Source organism: Neltuma alba, unplaced genomic scaffold (assembly GCF_004799145.2).
Source record: "Neltuma alba isolate B1F8T4 unplaced genomic scaffold, ASM479914v2 tig00013180_pilon, whole genome shotgun sequence".
In the NCBI taxonomy this organism is placed as follows: domain Eukaryota; kingdom Viridiplantae; phylum Streptophyta; class Magnoliopsida; order Fabales; family Fabaceae; genus Neltuma; species Neltuma alba.
In genome coordinates this window covers 28,944-49,735 of record NW_021637490.1, presented here as the reverse complement: position 1 = coordinate 49,735, position 20,792 = coordinate 28,944, and the positions used below count along the sequence as shown (strand labels likewise).

Below are 20,792 nucleotides of genomic sequence, written 5' to 3'. Positions count from 1 at the left end.
AGACAGACGAGTCGACCAAGTCGACTTTGGAGCCTGAGAGCTCCACAACCTTACGTCCACCACATTTCGAAGGAAATTCGGTTCTAATAATACCAGAGAAACTCACCGGTGATAATTACCATGAATGGGCACAATCCATAAAGCTCGCCGTTGAAGGACGTGGCAAGATAGGCTACCTCACCGGTGATGTTCGCTGCCCCTCACCCACCGACGCTAATGCACTACTCCTCTGGAAGATGGAGAACTCGATGGTCTCCTCGTGGCTCATCAACACCATAGTACCAGCAATTAAACGAAGCTTCATGTTCTTGCCCACCGCGTTCGATATCTGGACAGCAGTTCGGGAGGCATACTCTGATGGTGAAAACGGGTCCCAAATCTTCGAACTAAAGACCAAGCTATGGCAGCTTAAGCAAGGTAACGGACCCCTCAATGATTATTATCTAACAATGTCGGCTCTCTGGCAGGAACTAGACCTTTACAGCACCGACTCCTAGCATTGTGCAACTGACGCCGCTCTCTACCAGAAAAACGTTGAGAAAAAATGACTTCTTGAATTTCTTACCGGCGTCAACCTTGATCTTGATGCTGTTCGCAGTCACTTCCTTAGCCGCGTACCGTTACCCACAGTCCGAGAGGCCTTCGCAGAGGTCCAACGAGAAGATGCTCGTCGATGAGTTATGATGCCAGCGTTGGGACCCCCGGTATCTTCCCCATCGGCTCCAGATTCCTTTGCTTTGGTTTCCCGTAACATAGAAGGCAAAAATCAGAAGCCCAAGCCCCCGTGTGACCATTGTAAGAAAACTGGACACACTAAAGATACATGCTGGGACTTACATGGAAAACCAGCTGACTGGAAACCAAGGCGTGGCAGAGGGCGTGGATATCTTGCTGGCACCGAAAAGGGAACAGACCAACACAACGCCAATGATCAAATCTCAAAATTGATCGACCTCCTCAGTTCTCTTCCATCACCTAATCAACCCTCAAAAACTCAACCAACAGCTACCGTGGTTAGAGGTAATTTCCTACATGCTTTGAATACCATTCAAAGCAAATGCAAGGGTAGGTGTTGGATAATTGATTCTGGTGCCTCTGATCATATGAATGATGATCAAAATTTATTTCTTTCTTATACTCCATGTGATGCTCTCTCCGGGTAAAAATTGCTAATGCATCCTTATCTACTATTGCTGGCATTGGAGACATTCGTATCTCTAAAAACCTTATACTTCACTCTGTTCTTCATGTACCTAAATTAAAATGCAACCTGATATCTGTGCACAAAATTACACAAGATGAAAAATGCCATGCTGATTTTTATGACTCTTACTGCTTATTCCAGGATTTATCAACAGGGAGGATGATTGGGAGTGCTAAAGAATTTGATGGCCTATACTACTTTGATAACACCTCAATTTCCAACACCAGTGTCTGTAATAAAACCTCCCTCCCAAGAGACAATGATATCTATCTTTGGCATAAACGTCTCGGTCACCCTAGTTTTCAATATCTCTTCAAACTATTTCCATTTAGTTTTCCTAATAAAAATGTTTCTGAACTTCATTGTGATATTTGTGAACTTGCTAAGCATCATCGTGTTAATTTTCCTCGAAATACTTATCAACCCTCTGCACCTTTTACTACTATTCATAGTGATTTGTGGGGCCCTAGCCGCATTACTAATCGCATATGACTTTTATTGATGACCACACCCGAGTATGTTGGACATATTTGCTTAAAGAAAAGACTAAAGAAAAGACTGATGCTTATTTTGTTTTCACAGCATTTTACCAAATGATCAAAACCCAATTTAACACCTCCATCAAAATCTTTCACACCGATAATGGTACTGAATACATTAACCACAAATTCACTCAGTTCTTCCAAACAAAGGGGATTATCCACAAAAGTTCATGTCCTCACACCCCCCAACAAAATGGAATAGCTGAACGAAAGAACCGACATATTCTTGAAATTGCTCGTGCCCTCCTATTCACTAATAATGTTCCTAAATTTTATTGGGGTGATGCTATTCTCACTGCAACCTTCCTAATAAACAGAATGCCCAGCAAACTACTATCGTTTCAAACTCCTCTTGAAGTACTTCACAAAACTCATCATGTCCCTTACCTAGAAAACAACCTACCCCTAAAAATCTTTGGTTGCACTGTCTTTGTCCACCTTCATCACCAAGGCAAACTTGACCCTCGAGCTGTTAAATGCATCTTCCTTGGGTATTCAGCTTCTCACAAGGGATACAAATCCTATAACCCCATTACTAAACGCCTATATGTTAGCTGTGATGTTACCTTCAATGAATCTGAGTCCTTTTATTCCCAGCCTTCAATTCAGGGGGAGAATTGGGAAGAATTGAAGACCTCCCAAACAGATTCTGCCTTAGATGATCTTTCTTACACCCAAACAAATTCTGCTTTAGATGATCTTCCTTACACAGAATATGACCCCCCTTTCACCCTTGACACTAACAAACATCCTACTGAGGGGGAGAACAAAAATGAAACGAACAAACAGAAACAGAAAAACTTCAACAAAGTTTACAAAAGAAAAAACAGAAATGTACCCAGGCCAACAATTCTCAGTGTACCTCATGAACCTGAGCTGATGATTGATCCTGAAACTGAGGGAACTAATGCTGTTAACTCTAATGATGAGACAGGAAACACAGGTGAAGTTGAACCTGACTTAGACCTCCCAATTGCACTGAGAAAGAAACCATGAAGCTGCACACAACATCCTATTGAGAATCACATCTCATACAAAGCTCTATCTCCCTGGTACTTGGCCTTCACTATTAACCTGGACGATATAAAGGTTCCAAACTGTATTGAGGAGGCTCTCAAATCTTCAAACTGGAAGAAGGTAGTTTTAGAAGAAATGGATGCACTAAAAAGAAATGGCATATGGGAGGAAGTAGCTCTACCGAAAGGAAAGAAGGCAGTAGGATGTAAATGGGTGTTCACAGTAAAGTATAAAGCTGATGGAACCATAGACAAATACAAAGCGAGACTTGTAGCAAAAGGTTTCTCTCAAATCTACAGCACAGATTATACAGAGACGTTTGCCCCAGTAGCTAAGCTCAACACTGTAAGGATCCTAATGTCTCTTGCAGCAAATCTAGACTAGCCTATCTATCAACTTGATGTAAAAAATGCATTTCTTAATGGAGACCTGAAAGAAGAAGTATACATGGTGCCACCTCCTGGTTTCCCAACCAAGAAGCCTAAAATGGTGTGCAAATTAAAGAAATCTCTCTATGGGCTGAAACAATTGCCTCGTGCTTGGTTTGAGCGTCTCACACGAGTCCTCAAGACAGAAGGATACAGTCAAGGACAAAGTGATCACACACTCTTCTTCAAGCACCAAGGAGTCAATAAAACCATCCTAAGTGTCTATGTAAACGACATAATACTCACTGGAGATGACCTTGAAGAAATGGACCTGATTAAGATAGCAATGGCAACAGAATTTCAGGTGAAAGACCTTGGAGAAATGAAGTACTTTCTCGGAATGGAAGTAGCAAGATCCAAGAGAGGAATCTACATCTCCCAGAGAAAATATGTAGTAGATCTCCTTAAAGAAACAGGGATGTTAGGTTGCAAACCTAGCTCCACACCAATGGAAGTAACAGCAAAACGAAAGAAAAAGAAGAGGGATGATAACAAGGAAAAAGAGGAAGAAAGCGACGAAGAAGAAGAAGAAGAGGAGGAGGCAAATTTAGGAAAAGATGTGGACAAGGGCCAGTATCAAAGACTGGTTGGAAAACTAATTTATCTCTCGCACACAAGACCTGACATTGTATTTGCAGTAAGTGTAGCCAGTCAACACTCTCAAGCACTGAAGGAGAAACATCTCAAAGCTGTATACAAAATCCTGAAGTATCTAAAAGGCACTCCAGGAAAAGGCATATTGTACAAAAGGTCTGAAAAGACAGATATAGAAATCTTTATTGATGCAGATTACGCAGGAGATCACGAAGACAGAAGATCTACATCTGGCCACTGTACATATGTATGGGGAAATCTTGTCACTAGGAGAAGCAAGAAACAGAATGTGGTTTCAAGAAGTAGTGCAGAATCAAAATATAGAGCTGTTGCTCATGGGATATGTGAACTAATTTAGGTCAAGAGAGTCATGGAGGAACTAAGAATTGATCTGAAATTTCCAATGAACTTATACACTGACAGTATGGCAGCAATCAACCTTTCTCATATTCCTATCCAACATGACAGAACAAAACATGTTGAAGTTGATAAACACTTCATTAGAGAAAAGCTGGACAGAGGACTGGTAAAGCTAATACATGTGCCCACTGGAAGGCAAACAGTAGACATCTTTACTAAGGGCCTACATAAGGAAGTGTTTGAAAATTTTGTGCGCAAGTTGGATATGATCGATATCTATAATCCAACTTAAGGGGGAGTGTGGGAATCCCGGAAATCATGGGATTTAAGAAAACATTATTCCAGCCTTAATGAATGATTTGTAGTCGTTAGAGTTAGTCAACTATAGGATTAATTACTGTTTATTAGTTGATTATTTCCCTGTATAGTTCCGATTAGTCCTATAAATCCTTGTAAATATATACAGATTATACACAGTGAATATACATAGCATATTTTTCAGAATAGCTCTCAGACACATATTAACCAAAAGAACCAGGAAAAAAAAAAAAGAACTCAGAGAAAGGAAAAATTACCTCAAGTACTCCATCACGTCTTGTACTAGCTTTGGATCGCACTTGATTTGATTGGGCAGTGGACCTTCCTTTTCCATGACTTCTTTTCTTATATATGGAAGATCATATTTATTAGATCCTCTGACCTTCATGATTTCTACCATGCAACATTGAAGTGTTAAGAATATTTTGTTAGACTTAACAACTGAAAATGATTCAAATGATTTAACCACCGCCGCAATTAAATCATCAACTGTCTTTGGTGCTTCCTTGTACTGTAAAGATTGTATGCCATTAAAGAAACCAAGATCTAGAATATTCAAGTCAGGAGAATTTGGAGGTTAGTTTATCAAGCAGATAGTAAACCCATCTTCTGTGGCAACTCGACAGAATTCACTGTCATCTGGATCGATGTGACATCTTGCGTTGTCCTACTGCATATATATCGGTTCCCCTATCGAATCTCTTGGCCACTTTTCTTTTATAGCAGGAATAACATGCTTAATAAGAAACCGTCTACTAACTTCTTTGGTAATTGAAGCTATGGGTTTTGTTACAAGGGAACCTGCACGTCTATTAACACTGTTCCTCTTTGTCGGCTCTTGTCTCACTAAAGGAAAGACTCCAATTTTCCCAGAGAAAATTTCATTACCTTCAGAATCAGACCTAGGACAAGCAACAGCAACCAAGAACATGATCTTTCCAATAAATTGTTTGTTCTTCACAGTACGCAATGGCTCTTCTTCTCCCGGTAGCATGTAATAGTTTACAGTGTTTTTAGTCATATAAAACCATTTCTCATCAACATGAACCATATTGTGCATGCTTTTAAAAGTTAGATCTCCTAGCATTGAACCACTTTCTATCATGCTTAAGCAAAACCATAATCGAGTAATCATATTCTCTCCCTTCAAAAATGGCTTAATGGCATTAGCATGATGCTCAATAGCTCCCTCCTTTTTAAGCCTAATTAGTGAGGTCTTGTTTATATTCAAGGCAAATGATAAATCTCGCAAGGTAGTCCTCCTAGCCAAAGGAACTCGAAGAAACTGATCAAGGTCAAGTTCAACCTTCTTGTGACCACAATTTTGTGTTCTATTATGACACACTTCATCCCCAACCTTTGTCTTTCACCAAATGCGTTTAATGACACTATTGGATACAGAATACATTGACGCAATCTTTTTCCTAGCCCCTTTAATTAGTCTCCCACCTTTACTATGCTGTAATAGGAGATGGGAGATGGCTTTACGGTCTTCATTACTCAAAAACTTACGTTGGTCACCTAAATTGAATAAAAAAAAATCACAGTTGAAGTCAAACGAACCAAGTCTGATATGAAGCAAAATGAAAAGGAGAAAAATATAAAGCTCACTTCTACTTTAGTTATTTAAAGAGGTTTCAAATCCAGAGTAGTCATAGGTCATAAAATTCTGGAAGCAAATCAATAGGCACACAATACTCTGTATATATCAATCCAGGCACACAATATTACGGTGGCGTGGGTTTCTTCAAATTAGAATGATTCGGGTCACAAAATAAGCATCATTAGGTTCAAGACTGGTAGTACCGGTACTAATATAATAGCGCCAAATTTTTGAAGTTCTAAGTAAAGATTATGATCATTAAAGTGGGCTCAACCAAGTTTTTACAACTAACCTCATGATTACCACTTAAAGGCAGAACAGAGCCTGTGTTTCAATGTAACTTAGTATCTAAATCAAAGGGGCAATACATACAGAGTATTGTGTGCCTATTGATTTGCTTCTAGATACATATACTCAGAATTATAGCAACCTCTAGATACATATACTCAGAATTATATATGGAACTAAAACTTTTGATTAGCACAAGGAGTCCCTGCCTCAGAATTATATACTCAGAATTCAAACTTTTGGTTGAACCATATCACTATATCAGAGAAAAGTATATGTCCAGGAAATAATTGTATACGCAGGAAATACAAGAAAAAAAATGCTCCAAGTATGCCAATGTAATGTCAACATAAAGGTATACTCAGGTACCATTAGTTTCAGATGCATAAATGTGTTCCTCTTCTATTTGTTGTTCAACATCATATTCATTGTCCAAAATTTCTCCCAAATAAACTTCGTCCACTCCCTGAAAGTCACTAGGCAGTTTATTCAGGTCCAAGAGAAACTCACCTGAATGTGATAAGGAAAAAAATTATTCAGGTCCAAGAGTAATAACCAAACGATTAGAAATCAAATTAGTAATTTATCAGATTCCTAGAATGTTCTTAATCTTTCATTAGGATAACAATAAGCTCTGAAGTCCTGAAAGCATATTAATACCATCATCTGCGCCAATTTCATCACTGTTCAAGTCCAAGTTCAACGGCATTGAGTCAGATTGATTCTCAACAGTGGCCACTTACAGCAAGCAAAATCTAAAATCCAGAGAAGCAACACTGATGAACTAAGCAAGCAAAACTAAAATCGATTTCATACCAAGTTAATACCAAGTTTCGTTTCACACTAATCAGAAATGTGGACACTAATCCAAAGAAACAACATCAACGATTAAGCAAGCAAAACTGAAATCGATAAACATCTAAAATCCAGAAAAACAACATCAACGATTAAGCAAGCAAAACTGAAATCGATAAAAATCTAAAATCCAGAGAAACAACATTGACGAACGAAGCAAGCAAAACCGAAATCTGACGGAAATCCAAAATCCAGAGACAAAGGAAGCAAGCAAAACCGAAATCTGACAGAAATTCAAAATCCAGAGACGAACGAAGCAAGCAAAACCGAAATCTGACCGAAATCCAAAATCCAGAGACAACATTGACCGCAAGCAAAACTGAAATCGACGGAAAATACGAAATCAAGAGAAACGATATGGACAAACCAAGCAGTTGATGAGTGAGACCGACAACTCGAACGGTGCGTGAGCTAGGAGAACTTGGACGACGTTGGTACCAGAGGAGGCGAGTTAACCAGACTTGAATTTTTTTCAGACGTCAGTTTCTTTTTAGAAGTGTAAACCGAGGGTATTTTGGGATATCTATATTTATTACCTAACTTAACTAACATCATTAATTTAATCAAAATAGTCAAAAGGGTCTTATATTAAGGATCGGAGGAGTATTCATTATAGGATATGTTTTTTTGTAGTTGTTTCATGTTTCCCGATATAAGATGTTATAAAGAACATAATGATTAATTAGTGATATTATTCTCAATATCCTTCATTAGTTAAGTGTGATTGGTACCCTTTTTTGGGTATCTAGTTAAGTGTGATTAGTACTAAATAATGGGCACTTCTAAAGTTTTATACTTTTTTTTATAAACTTAAAATCAATCAATCAATCATCAATCATTAATTATATTCTTAAAAACTTGTAATATCCAGTTCGTTTAAAAGCAGGTTGGTTATGACTTATGATATTATGATATCTGAATATATTTAATTAATGAGATTTGAATAATACTTTGATTAAAATTTGGGTATATTGAATTAAACAAAGAATATCATTATTAAATAAAATTTCAATTGGAGGCTCAAATAAAAAAATAATAATTAATTTTGAATTTGAATAATATCCTAATTAATATTTGAATATATTGAATTAAATAGAAAGTATCATAATTAAATTGTATGTCAATTGGGGGTTTAAATAAATAAATTTAAATTTTCATATGTTTTTTCTAAATTTCACATATCTAATTCAAATCTCATTTGAATGAATACAAAAATCATGCTCCTATAAAAAGTAAAAATTAACTAGAATTCAAAATCTAATCATATATTCTAGTCGCTGCATCACGCGGTGGAAAAATTTAAAATCTGCGGATACGAAGAATGTGGAGAATGAGGTGATGATTCTGCGATGGATTCGCTTGTCTTTTTGTTGGCACGTGCTCTATGATTACTGGGCACGAGGATAATCAGTTGAAGATTAGGAAAAAAAGAGGGGGCTATTTGCAATTTTTTTTAATAAAATGGTGGATAGGACAATATGAGATAAATACAAAGGTGATTTCAAAATCCCAGGCTCATTTCAAGCCAAGGATGATATTTGGATTGCGTGAAAAAAAATTAATATCTCTTGCATAAAATTGTGTTTTCTTTTTCAAAAACATGTATTATCTTATTAGACGCAATTTTGTTCAAGTCATTATCAAGTAGTAAATATGAGCGTCTCTTCCAATATAAATTTCATGTTCATTCTTAATGAATGACAAAAAAAAAAAAAAACACTACTCTACATAGTACCACTCTGTTTCTTATTACAAGTCACTTGTATCCCAAACCCGCAAACCAAGAAATACATTAAATTAACTAATTTTTTTTCATATTTACCCTTATTAAAAGTTGAGAGAGGGGGGATAGATTGTATAGGGAACGAAAAGTTGAGAGAGATAGAGAGGGGATTAATTAATTTTTTATTAAATTAATAGGGTTAAAATTAGAAAAAGATCATTAATTATACTACAAGTGACTTATATTTTAACAAACTTTTGGGATACAAGTGACTTATAATAAGAAACAGAGTGGTAATTATATATCTAAAGTCCAACCTTTTTTTTTTAAGCCCAATAATATTGAAGTCTTCTGGCCAGATAAAACAATATTTACATATTAGATAATAATACATAAATTTCCATTTACAAGATATTTGTTACAGGATTTTTTTTTAGTGGTTTCAAGTTTCCCAATATAAAATGTTGTAAAGAAATACTGATTAATTAGTGACATTATTCTCAAAATATCCTTCATTTGTTAAGTGTGAGTAGTACTAAATAATGGACACTTCTAAAATTATATACTCTTTTGTTATAAATTTAAAATTTCTAACCAAACAAAGTGAAGGGAGCATATGTATGTGTAAGTGTAAATCCATATATTTTCCCTCCACTCAAACCAAATAAGGGCCTCATCCATGTCACCACTAGTGGAATTGTTTTTTTTTTTGTTTTTTTTCAAGAATCACATCCATATTCCATATATGATCTAAAATTTTGTAAAAAGTTCATTATGTATAAAAACAGAAAATTTCTCTTTAAATAAAATTTCGCTTTAACACTTATGGAATGGAGGTGAAAAACACTAAGCTATAAAGTATTTCAACATCTAAAGTCCAAAACAAATTTTTGGTAGGAGATCAGCAATATTGAATTTCTTTTGGGCAAACAAAACAATATTGAAATATAGGAGCTGTGAGTATTAAAATTTTTTAGAATCAATACCATCTCAGAAGTATTAAAAAAGGAGCAAAAATTCGCACATTAACTATTAAAAAAAACTAACAGTGACTGTCAATTTTTTTTATGTTTAAGGGCGACATTGCAGCCTTTTTTTTTTTTTACACACTTTTGTGGAGATATTGATTTATAAAAAAAGCTTATGAATATCTATAATTTTTACGTGAAATTTTTGAGCTAAAATTGAGCCTGAACTCTAGTGAAATCTGAAATAGTCCTCTCCCTTTGTTTCAATTTATAGGACAAATTTTGGGAGTGATTTCATGCTTTTTAATTTATGTTGTTTTGGAGAAATTAGCAATGATTTATTAATGATCTTGTTTTGAAAATACTCTTGCAATTCTAATTGTTTGTTTTTCTGAGTTTTCCTGTTTTTGGAGTTAAAGGCCACGGATCCAATGAAGGTGTGTGAAATACATTGGGTCAAGTTAGATGAGAGGTCAAAGAATTTATACACGCTAGCTCCCAGTTTTTTTTTTGTTGCTTACCCAGTTCATTGGAGCTTTGCTCCTACTACATCTGGATCCGACCCACGTCGCATACCTGGCTGTGGTGGGTGAGTCTCCCAAAAGGAACTTTTACATACACTGAGGCTCGAACTCTAGATCTCGCTTAAGTGATACCAAACTGCTTACCACTTGGTCCAACTCTTGTTAGTCACGCTATCTCCGAGTTATTTTCTTCCTTTTGCCCCTTCCATTGAACAACTGTGGGCCGAAGTTGTGAAAGATCCGGTTTCATTGAACAACATGATACTATGTAATACTCCTTTGATCTTTAGTGTGAGATCTATTTAATTAATTTAATTATAAGAAATATAATATGTTTTTTCTTAAAATATCATAATCATCTTTCTTAATATCTTCTCTTTTTTTTTTACTTGATCATGACTAAAAGAGTATCAATAAAGATAATTTTAAAAAAAACTGATAAATACTATAAATAAGTCTTATATTTGTGACCCAAATCAATTTAACAATTAAGTAATACATGAAGGGCTAGAGGAATAACTTTTAAGATTAAACGAATCTTTTCTAGTAAAAAAAAAAAAAACAGAGTATGGTATGTCAATAGAAAGAGAAAAGTTCGAAATCTCAGAGCGCGCAGCTTACTCAACATGCTAAGGACATTGGCTAAGGTAGGTAAATAAAGATTCTTGAGATCAAGCGAATGTGATTAATGGTAGTTGAATGAGTCCATTTCTAAAACGTTGGAATTAAAAAACTAAATTAAAATGCTTTAATATTCAGAAATTAAAAAGTCCTGAATTTGAAACTGTTGAAAACAAAGGCTCTTTTTTAAGCAAAAATATTTTGTATTTTCCATATAACTCTCAGCACAAAAAAAAAAGAAACCAACCTCTCATTAAAGCTTTTGTTTCTACTGGGCATAAATATCCTTCTATTAAAATAATGATGTTTATAACACTAAACATGGATATTTCTTTTAATAGCAATTTACGAAATACGAGGTAAATATATAAAAAAAATTTTATCTCGACTTACGTGAAACGAGTTTATGAGAAATTTCTACCACTCTACCAAACGAGGCCTTAATCTCAAGAATCTTCATAAAAATTTGGATTTCAAAGTAAGAAAATGAATATTTTGCGGTTCCTATTTCTTGACTCGGTATTAATATTTTCTATTTATTTAAAATCAATTATTAACCTTTCACAAAGTTGATTTTTGGACAGTCTAATTTAAGATACGCAATTGATGATATTTTGGGAGCAATTTTGGATTATAATATTTTTTCTTTTCTTCAAATAGAGCTTTGTGGTTAATTTCTATTTTTGCAAATTCTTATCTTATTTTAAAAGTGAGGTTATAAAATGTTAATGAAAAAATTGTAAGAAAAAAAGGTAAGAAAAATTAATGAACAGCTTTTAAATCCTACTTCTTCAAATTTTTAAATTAAATTCATTAAAATTTTTCTTTCCCTTCTCTCTATCAATTTCCCTCGTATCAAATAGACCTATAAGTCATTTCTCATGATTAAAGAAACTCTTTGAATAAAGAATAGTGTATGTTTTTTTTCCCCAAGTATAGTTTTAAACGTTAAAAAATAAAGGTTCCAAATTCGAAAGTGTTAAGAATGAAGGATTTTTTTTTTGGAAAAGGCTCTACGGAGCAAAATTATTTGTATCCATTTGAAATAGTTTATAAGTAGTTTTTTAATAGTAATTTATAGAGTATGAGGCAAACATGTAAGAAAAGTTTTGTCTCAATTTATATGAAACTTACTTATAGAAGATTTCTATCGCTATCCCAAATAGACACTTTGCATTTCAACAACAGTCATTTTGCTCACTTGCATCTTTAGAAGTCATTATTCGCTTCAGATTGCTGACAGATTCGCCAATTTGGGATGAACCACTATCAAACTTTGCGGACGTGTATATGTATTTTCAAAACAAATTTTAGCGACTTAATTACAAATCAAGAAAGGTGGGGACTAAGATTTAATTCCCCCCCCCCAAAAAAAAAAGGTTAATTGTCTCAATAAAAAAACTACAACGGTAAGAGTCGAATGCACTAAGGGCCCGTTTGGGATCACGTTTGGGGGCCCAAACGTGCGTCCCAAACGGACTTGTGGGGTGGCTGACATTTTTGAGTGTTTGGATCCCCGATTGCCCAATCTGACTTTTGAGGTTTAAATGGGCTTCTGAGAGAAGCTCATATTTTGAGCTTTTTTTTCGGACGTGCAGCTGGGGTGAGGAAACCGTTGGAGTGTGTTTAATTGTTTTACCTAACTGACCCTCTCTGCATGTATTTTCTCTGACCTCACTCAGCTCAAAGACAAAAAAAGACGCACACACGCACTCAGCCACAACACGCTCTGAAGCTTAAAAAAAACTCCTCCCGACGTCTGCTGCCATATACTCGCCGTGCGCCCGCCGTCTCCCGCCGTGCGTCCGCCGTCTCCCACCGTCTCAACAGTTCGGGTTCAAGTGTGGTCGGTCGTTCAGTTCTTCCAGCGTCTCATCAGTTCTTTCCTCTGTTTGTTGAGTTGTTCCAGCGTCGTCGTCTCCCGCCGTGTCTCCGCCGTGTCCCGCCGTCTCGTCAGTTGCGGTTGTTGTGTGGGAGTGGCTAGACCTTGGTCGTTCGTTCAGATCCTTTAAATACCGTCGCCGTTCATCTTCTTCCTCTGTTCGGTTGCAAGCGTCGCCGTGTCCCGCCGTGTCTCCGCCGTGTCCCGCCGTCTCATCAGTTGCGGTTGTTGTGTGGGAGTGGCTAGACCTTGGTCGTTCGTTCAGATCCGTCAAATACCGTCGCCGTTGATCTTCTTCCCCTGTTCGGTTGCAAGCGTCGCCGTCCGTTTGAGGTGCCGCCGGATCGCATCTGCTCCAGATCCACACTGCTCAGAGTCTCCTTTGTACGCCTGGTAAGAGATACGTAATTTTGGTCCCAGATCTGGTTGTCTTCGATTGTTCTTGGCTCTTCGATTGTTCTTGGCTGCCGGCGGATGCATGGCTGTTATAGGAGTGTTAATATGATATTGTTGCTATTAATCTGATGTTCTTTCGATCAGTGTGGCCTAGCTGTCGAACTTGGTAGTAGTGTAGTAGGAAGAACTGACTTGAACGTATCGATTAATGTGGTTTTTTGGCTGTGTTTTATCTGTGTTTCCTGTTAATTATTTTTGACAATGTCAGACTCGTAGGCGCATTTTAGTTTGAAAATTTGAAGATCTGTGTTTCTATTTATTTGTAGTTCTATGTTTCTATTTTATGATTTGTGGTTTTGGCAAACTGACTACCCCTTTGCTGTTAATTATTTGCCACAAGCTCCGAAAAGTATACGTTTTTTAGTTTGAAAATCTGAAGCTCGGTGTTTGTAAAAAGTGGCGTATATATTCATCAATAATGGTTATTGTTGATAAGTATGTTTTACAAACCTAAATATATATGATTGTGATATTATAATTTATACATATTATATATATTAGATATTTCCTGTCATATTTATTTACAAAATAAACATAATATTTCTGCATTGTTGGAAGAAAAGTGTTCTGGTTCACTGTAACTCCCTTTTGCATTCTTGATTGACATTTTTTAATAGAACTATGAACAAAGAAAAAAGTAAGGCAACATGGGATACAAGCACTACAGAGGTGTTACTTAAAGAATGCATGGAGCAAATCTACCGGAAAAATCGTCAAGGAACATCATTTTCAAAGACTGGGTGGAACAACATTCACTCTGCATTCAATGCAAAAACAGGAAAATCTTATGAGAAGAAGCAATTGAAAAATAGGCTCGATAGCTTGAGGAAGGATTGGAGGACATGGGTTGATTTAAACAAAGAGACTGGTGTAGGTTGGGACCCTGTAAACAATACAGTGGTGGCAACAAATGAGTGGTGGGAGAAGAAAAAACTGGTATATAATTGTTGATCTTGAGTTATAAACTGTGTTATTACTTGTTATAGGCTTTTTATTTTTGTTGATTGTATTCTTGCAGGAGAATCCCCAATATGAAAAGTTTAGGTACCAGGGGTTAAAGTTTGCTTATGAATTAAACACGATATTCAAGGGTGTGATAGCATCTGGAGAGGATATGTTGGCACCGTCTTTAACCCAACCTCAGACACAAGAGGATGATGAAGAGAATGTGTATAGAGTTGATACAGAACTCCTTGAAGGATCGGGGGATAGCAAAGAAGATCTTGGAGGTGCTAGTGTAGGAGTTACGAATGAGATGGCAGGCGTAAACTTAACAGCAAATACTACACCTAGTGGTTCAGGAAGCCATGGGAAGAGGAAGAGAGGTGAAGGGTCTAGCAGGCAAACAAAGCAAAAACTTCCGGCCTCAAGACAAATAGCGGATTCAGTTAGTGAAATAGCTACTGCATCTAAGGATAGAGCTGCAACTCTTAAGAAAATAAAAGAGGTATCAATTTCTGAGGTTACGGCCGAAGTGCTCTGCCTTGAGGAAATTACAAGTGACTCTGATTTCCGGAACCGGTGCTTAAGACTTCTGTTGCACAAGAGTGTTCGGGAAATGGTTGTTTCACTAAAAGGACAACCGGAATACTTGGTTGCATGGCTACAGGATATGGCATACAATCCACCATCATGGCTGAAACCCCCGCCTGCTTGAACTATATTTTAGGACGCATGTTATGATTTTATTTTGTCTAACTCGGACCAGAGTTGTTATTATATGTTTTTAAGTTAATGTTTGTGGAACTATGAAATTATGTAACTTGTTAACTGACTATGAATGTTTTTAAGTTACATGTGTTATTTATAATGGTAATTGCAGCTTATGAATGTTTTTAGACTAATTTTTATGTCTTTGCATGTTTAACAGAAAGAAATATTTATTTGCACATACCTAAAAATATTTATTTGTCGTTTAAAAAAATTCTTACAGTTGAATTTAACCACACTCACAGGTGACATTATCTATGGCAAATTGGAACAATCAATTTACGTTTGAGTGGATGGAGGAAGATGAACAGTCTGAAGAGGAGTCGGAGGAAGATGAACAGTCTCAATTGATTTCCCTTCTAGATGAAGAGATAACACAATATGAAGAGGTAGCTGTATTGGTGAGTCAATATGTGATGCCTTATGTGTGCAAAGAGCCACGAAGAACTAGTCAGCAAACAGGTAATTTATGGGTGCAAGAAATTTTGCGAGATCATGAAATTCGGTGTTATGACATGTTTCGAATGGAAAAAGAAATGTTCATGCGATTATGCTCTAAACTGGTCGAACATGGTTTAAAAAATTCTAAGTATCTGGGAGTGGAAGAAATTGTTGGTATGTTTTTGAACATGGTTGGTCATGGACAATGTAATAGGATGATTCAAGAAAGGTTTCAACATTCAGGAGAAACTGTAAGCAGGCATTTTCATAGAGTATTACAGGCTTGCCTTAGTCTTTCCAGGGAATACATCAAACCACTCGATCCTACGTTTTCTGTAACTCACCCAAAAATAAAAAACGATAAACGATATTCGCCATATTTCAATGATGCAATTGGAGCAATTGATGGCACTCATGTACGATGTGTGGTGAGTCTTTCGAAGCAAGACAAATATATCGGGAGAAAGGGATATCCGACACAGAATGTCATGGCTGTATGTGATTGGGACATGTGCTTCACTTTTGTGTTAGCGGGATGGGAAGGTACTGCACATGATGCTCGTGTGTTTAACACTGCTGTCTCAACTCCAGCCTTGGATTTCCCTCATCCACCTCCAGGTATATTTTCAGTAGCTTCAGTTTTAATTATGTCAAATTCATTTGATATTTTCATTAATTTCACAATGTCAACATAATTTCATGATTTATTAGGGAAGTATTATTTGGTCGATGCTGGCTATCCAACTCCACCAGGATATCTTGGTCCGTACAGATGTGAGCGCTATCACCTTCCAGACTTCAGGCGACAACCGGGATTTGAAAATTATAACGAAGTCTTCAATTACTACCATTCAAGTTTGAGGTGCACTATAGAAAGGACTTTCGGGGTGTGGAAGAATAAGTTTTGCATCTTAGATAAGATGCCAAGTTACAAGTATAAAACTCAAGTCCAAGTAGTTTGTGCTACAATGGCTATACATAATTTCCTCCGAAGAAATTCTGAAACTGATAGAGATTTCATAGAAGCTCAATCTGAAGGTACAATTGACGAAGACAATCATAATGAAGCTGGTGAGACATCCTCTTCAAATTTACCTAGATCAAGACAAATGAATCATGTACGTGACACAATCAGAGACCAAATTGTATTGAGCATGGCATCCAACTAGTTATTTGATGTATTTAGTTTAAAAATGCTACGTATGTATGACCTCTAATTTACATATTTATCCATTACATATATTTAATTAAGTTTTTTATTATTTTTCAATTTCCTTCTAGTAATAACTTAATTTTTTTTTATTTTTAATAAATTTTTTTTCAATACTTCTTTTAAAATAGTCACATTATATATATAATTTCTTTATAACAATAAATTAAATTTCCTTATTTTTAATAATTTTATTTTCATTACTTTATTTATGACAAATAGTCACATTATATATATAATTTCTTTATAATACTAAATTAAATTTTTTTACTTTTAATAATTTTTATTTTCCTTACTTCTTCACTTTTAATAATTAAATATCTAATATTAGATATGTGTTATTTAATAGAATTCATGTGCTTTTAAGTCATTTTACATTCAAACTTACTTTTACATTTATCATCCAAACAAGTTTCAGCTTCTCAAACTGACTTTTTTCTAAAACCCAATCCAAACATAAATCACATTACCCAATCTGACTTTTACTCAATCTGACTTTTGGAAAAGTCAGATTAAAAAAAAAGTTACTTCTCCACCGCCAATCCAAACACACCCTAAGTCGCAGCTGGAAGCAGGAAGCATGAAGCAGCAAAACCTCAGTGCATCTTTGTTTCATCCATCTGCGATAATGGTTTTCCCTTTTACCTGATCTTTTATTTATGCTTCTGTTCTTCTTGAACCAGCTATTGTTATTTCTTCAAATTCCTGAATCAAACTTCCGACCATGTCCATCCCCTCCGATCTAATCGATTTCGTTGTGAACCGAGGCCATGGAGTAAAGGGTCTTTCTGATTTGGGCGTACAAGCTGTTCCCGATCGATATATCCAACCCCTCGAGCAGAGGTTCGACAATCGCAAAGTGGTCTCTCAGGAATCCATACCCGTCATCGATGTCACGAACTGGGATGCCCCAGATGTCGCAGAATCAATTTCCAATGCTGCTATCAAGTGGGGGTTCTTTCAAATCGTTAATCATGGAATACCGATGAAGGTTATTGAGGACCTGAAGGCTTCGGTTCATAGGTTCTTTGAATTGCCGGCGGAAGAGAAGAAGCATATCAAAGAGAACTCTCCCAGTGAAGTTGTGCGATTAGCTACCAGTTTTAGTCCTCAGGCTGAGTCAGTCTTGGAATGGAAAGATTATCTGCAACTTGTGTATGCTTCCGAGGAGAAAATTCAGGCATACTGGCCTGCCATATGCAAGTAAGTAAGAGACAGTTATTATGATATCTGCTCTTCGAAGCTCAGATACAAGTCGAACCCTGAATGCTTGCAATACATTGTGAGAAAGTTAGACATTCTTAGAGCTATGAGAGAAATAAGACAAAAAGTGCGTTTTTCTTGAACTTTGAATTTGTCTTCATCATAATTTGAGTGAACGTGACGTGTGGGAATTTAATTTGGTTGAACATTGTGTTAAATATAATGTGGCTCTTTAAATTACTGGTGATTACATTGCTGCATGGTCTGAGGTTTTCATGCTTCTTATTCCCTGATTTATCTGGGACGTGGCTTGACTTTGCAAGGTATTTTGAGTTCAACGAGTGCTCAAATTATTTTGTTAAGAATTTTCTGTTTTGCGCTTTGTTATAAGATTCACTTGCTGTGTAAGGATGGAATGGTATTTCTAGGAGTCCAACGGGGCCACAGAGGAATGAACTTTAATGTTTTGTTTTTGTGCAGGATAATGTGTTTGCTATAACAAGAAATAACGTAAATAATGAAGATTTAATATTTCGTTTCATCAAAAGGAATCATTTGATGCATCTTAGTCTTCTTGGACCAAGCTGACTGTGAGAAAATATTAGTGGAAGAACTTATTGCTGATAATCATTTGAACACAAAAAATAAACACAATATTCACCACGCTGGAAGTCAGTCTTGTACATGAATTCACATATGAACCAACTGTTCTTCTGCAAAAGTGGGTATAAAAGTAGAAACTTAGGAAGCATCAATAGTGGCAATAAACATCCCGGATATTGCGACATGACAAAGTATGAAATGTACACATGTAACTTAAAGCGTCATATTGCGTACTGAACACAAACTGTTAAACTGTCTGTGTTACAATGGTGGAAACACACAGTGCATTGAATATATTTTCTTTCCTGAGGTCATTTATCCACAAGCATTCCAAATGTAGCTTGCTGTGTTTATAGATGGCTTAACAGCTAATGGACAATGTTATAATTGCATAGGTTTCCTTACCAAGAAGTTATAGCTGGGTGTCTAAATCAACCATAATTGATTATCATTCTTGCAGAGAACAATCCCTGGAATATATGAAACACTCTGAAGTTCTTATTAGAAGGCTGTTAAGCGTGCTCTTGAAAGGACTCAACGTGAAGGAGATGGACAATGAAAGAGAACATGCCTTAATGGGGGCTATGATACTTGACTTCAATTACTATCCTCCTTGCCCTGATGCTGAAGCTGTAGTTGGTGTAGGTCGGCATTCTGATATATCATCGATCACCGTCCTACTGCAAGATGAGACAGGTGGGCTTTATGTAAGAGCCAGTGATGGTGATAACTGGATATTTGTACCTCCTGTTGATGGTGCATTGGTAATCAACATTGGAGATGTGCTGCAAATAATGAGCAATGACAGGTACAAAAGCATTGAGCACCAAGCTGTTGCAAACAGAGCCAAAACCAGGATCTCAATCCCAATTTTTGTGAACCCGGCACCTGATGCCGTTATTGGTCCTTTACCAGAAGCTCTGGAGGAGGGAGAAGAGCCAAAGTATAAGCGAGTTGTGTACTCAGACTACTTCAAGTATTTCTTTAGTAAGCCTCATGATGGGAAGAAAACTATTGAATTTGCCAGCATATAATGTGTGTGCCTGTTGGCATCGTCCTAAAACTGTACTTCCAATTCTTAAGCTCAGATCCTCTGGAGTGACACATTTTCCGCACTCCGTGTATTTGTAGTTGACAAGATATATAAGCCCAAAACAATAAAAAAGAGAACAGTTGTACAAAGGAGATGCGAACCTCATATAGAATCATATTCATATACAATTGAATTCATCGAGTTCAGTGAAGTTTCTTTCTATTTAATTCTTGCAATGGGAAGGGTATTATCTCGCTTGTTTTACCAGAACTGCCCTGTTGCATGCTGCAATGGAGAAGCAAATGCACTGGATTGAATTTGATAACAGAAAAAGTAGTTTCATGTGAACTGGTTTCCTTATGATTATGAATTTTTATATTGCTGCACGACTTTTAGTAGAGCCTAGCTGAATTTCTGATCTCAAAGTGGAAGGACTGGAAGTCAAGTCAGAGGAGAACCATCCGCTTGTGTCTTTGGATAGATGTGATGGATCAAGCTTGCAGGACCCTTTTTAAAGGGGGAAAACATTGACAAAGGCTTTATAAAAAAATTGACAATGGCTTTATAGTCTTTTGATAATAAAATTATTAGGAAGCAAAAAATTGGACCGGAAACCAATGATTCGGTTTGAAATCCCCTTTGGCTCATAGCTTAAACCGAGGACTGGTTTCAATCAGAATAGACAAGACAAATAGGAGGGTGAACTAGTGTGAACTAGTGATGAATAAGTATGTTGTCTTTAATTCTATTTTTTCTCATTCAATTCTTAATATCACAATCACTATAGATTTAAATGAACTTTAGATGATTTTAGTATTAATGACTATTAATTTTAGTTATTGAGAAATCGTAAAGATGAACATTCTTAATGTTGTTATGCTTTGTTATTGTTGTAATCAAACTATTGTTGTATTTTCTTGTATGTTGTTGAAAATTGGCCCTTGCAAAATAAAGAGTTAAATGTTAGGATTGAAGGGACTAGTCTTTTATAATGTGACGAATCAAAATTTGAATATCGTAACAAAAAGAAAAAAAGATTTAGATGTTAGGATTGAGATTAGGATTTAAAATTTTTGGAGATCTTTTTATTAGAAATTAAAATTTGCAAAATAAAAGAAAATGCAGGGAAATTAGGCGAAACTAAAATTAAGGTTCTTGTAACTTGAGTGATTAATTAGAACGCAACCGATTAAGGTTTTACTTAGGGTG

The 20,792-nt window shown here is 36.1% G+C and overlaps 4 protein-coding genes across 4 annotated transcripts; 3 read left to right on the top strand and 1 right to left on the bottom strand.

The window, feature by feature from the left end:
* Positions 1 to 5,648: 5,648 nt before the first annotated feature.
* LOC114735183 (uncharacterized) lies at positions 5,649 to 7,657 on the bottom strand. The gene is made up of 4 exons (XM_028922859.1): positions 7,577 to 7,657; positions 7,015 to 7,109; positions 6,724 to 6,864; positions 5,649 to 5,984 (listed from the first exon to the last, which is right to left on the bottom strand). Exons 2-4 carry the CDS (start codon positions 7,061 to 7,063, stop codon positions 5,830 to 5,832), a joined length of 345 nt encoding a protein of 114 aa, XP_028778692.1. The 5' UTR covers positions 7,064 to 7,109; positions 7,577 to 7,657; the 3' UTR covers positions 5,649 to 5,829.
* A 6,270-nt stretch (positions 7,658 to 13,927) lies between these two features.
* Positions 13,928 to 15,040, top strand: LOC114735192 (L10-interacting MYB domain-containing protein-like). The gene is made up of 2 exons (XM_028922867.1): positions 13,928 to 14,319; positions 14,402 to 15,040. Exons 1-2 carry the CDS (start codon positions 14,005 to 14,007, stop codon positions 15,038 to 15,040), a joined length of 954 nt encoding a protein of 317 aa, XP_028778700.1. The 5' UTR covers positions 13,928 to 14,004.
* Positions 15,041 to 15,350: 310 nt separating this feature from the next.
* On the top strand, positions 15,351 to 16,703 carry LOC114735191 (uncharacterized). The gene is made up of 2 exons (XM_028922866.1): positions 15,351 to 16,152; positions 16,246 to 16,703. The coding sequence occupies exons 1-2, from the start codon at positions 15,351 to 15,353 to the stop codon at positions 16,701 to 16,703; spliced, it is 1,260 nt and encodes a 419-aa protein (XP_028778699.1).
* A 610-nt stretch (positions 16,704 to 17,313) lies between these two features.
* On the top strand, positions 17,314 to 19,803 carry LOC114735182 (feruloyl CoA ortho-hydroxylase 1-like). The gene is made up of 2 exons (XM_028922857.1): positions 17,314 to 17,947; positions 19,011 to 19,803. The coding sequence occupies exons 1-2, from the start codon at positions 17,469 to 17,471 to the stop codon at positions 19,582 to 19,584; spliced, it is 1,053 nt and encodes a 350-aa protein (XP_028778690.1). The 5' UTR covers positions 17,314 to 17,468; the 3' UTR covers positions 19,585 to 19,803.
* The last annotated feature ends 989 nt before the right edge of the window (positions 19,804 to 20,792 follow it).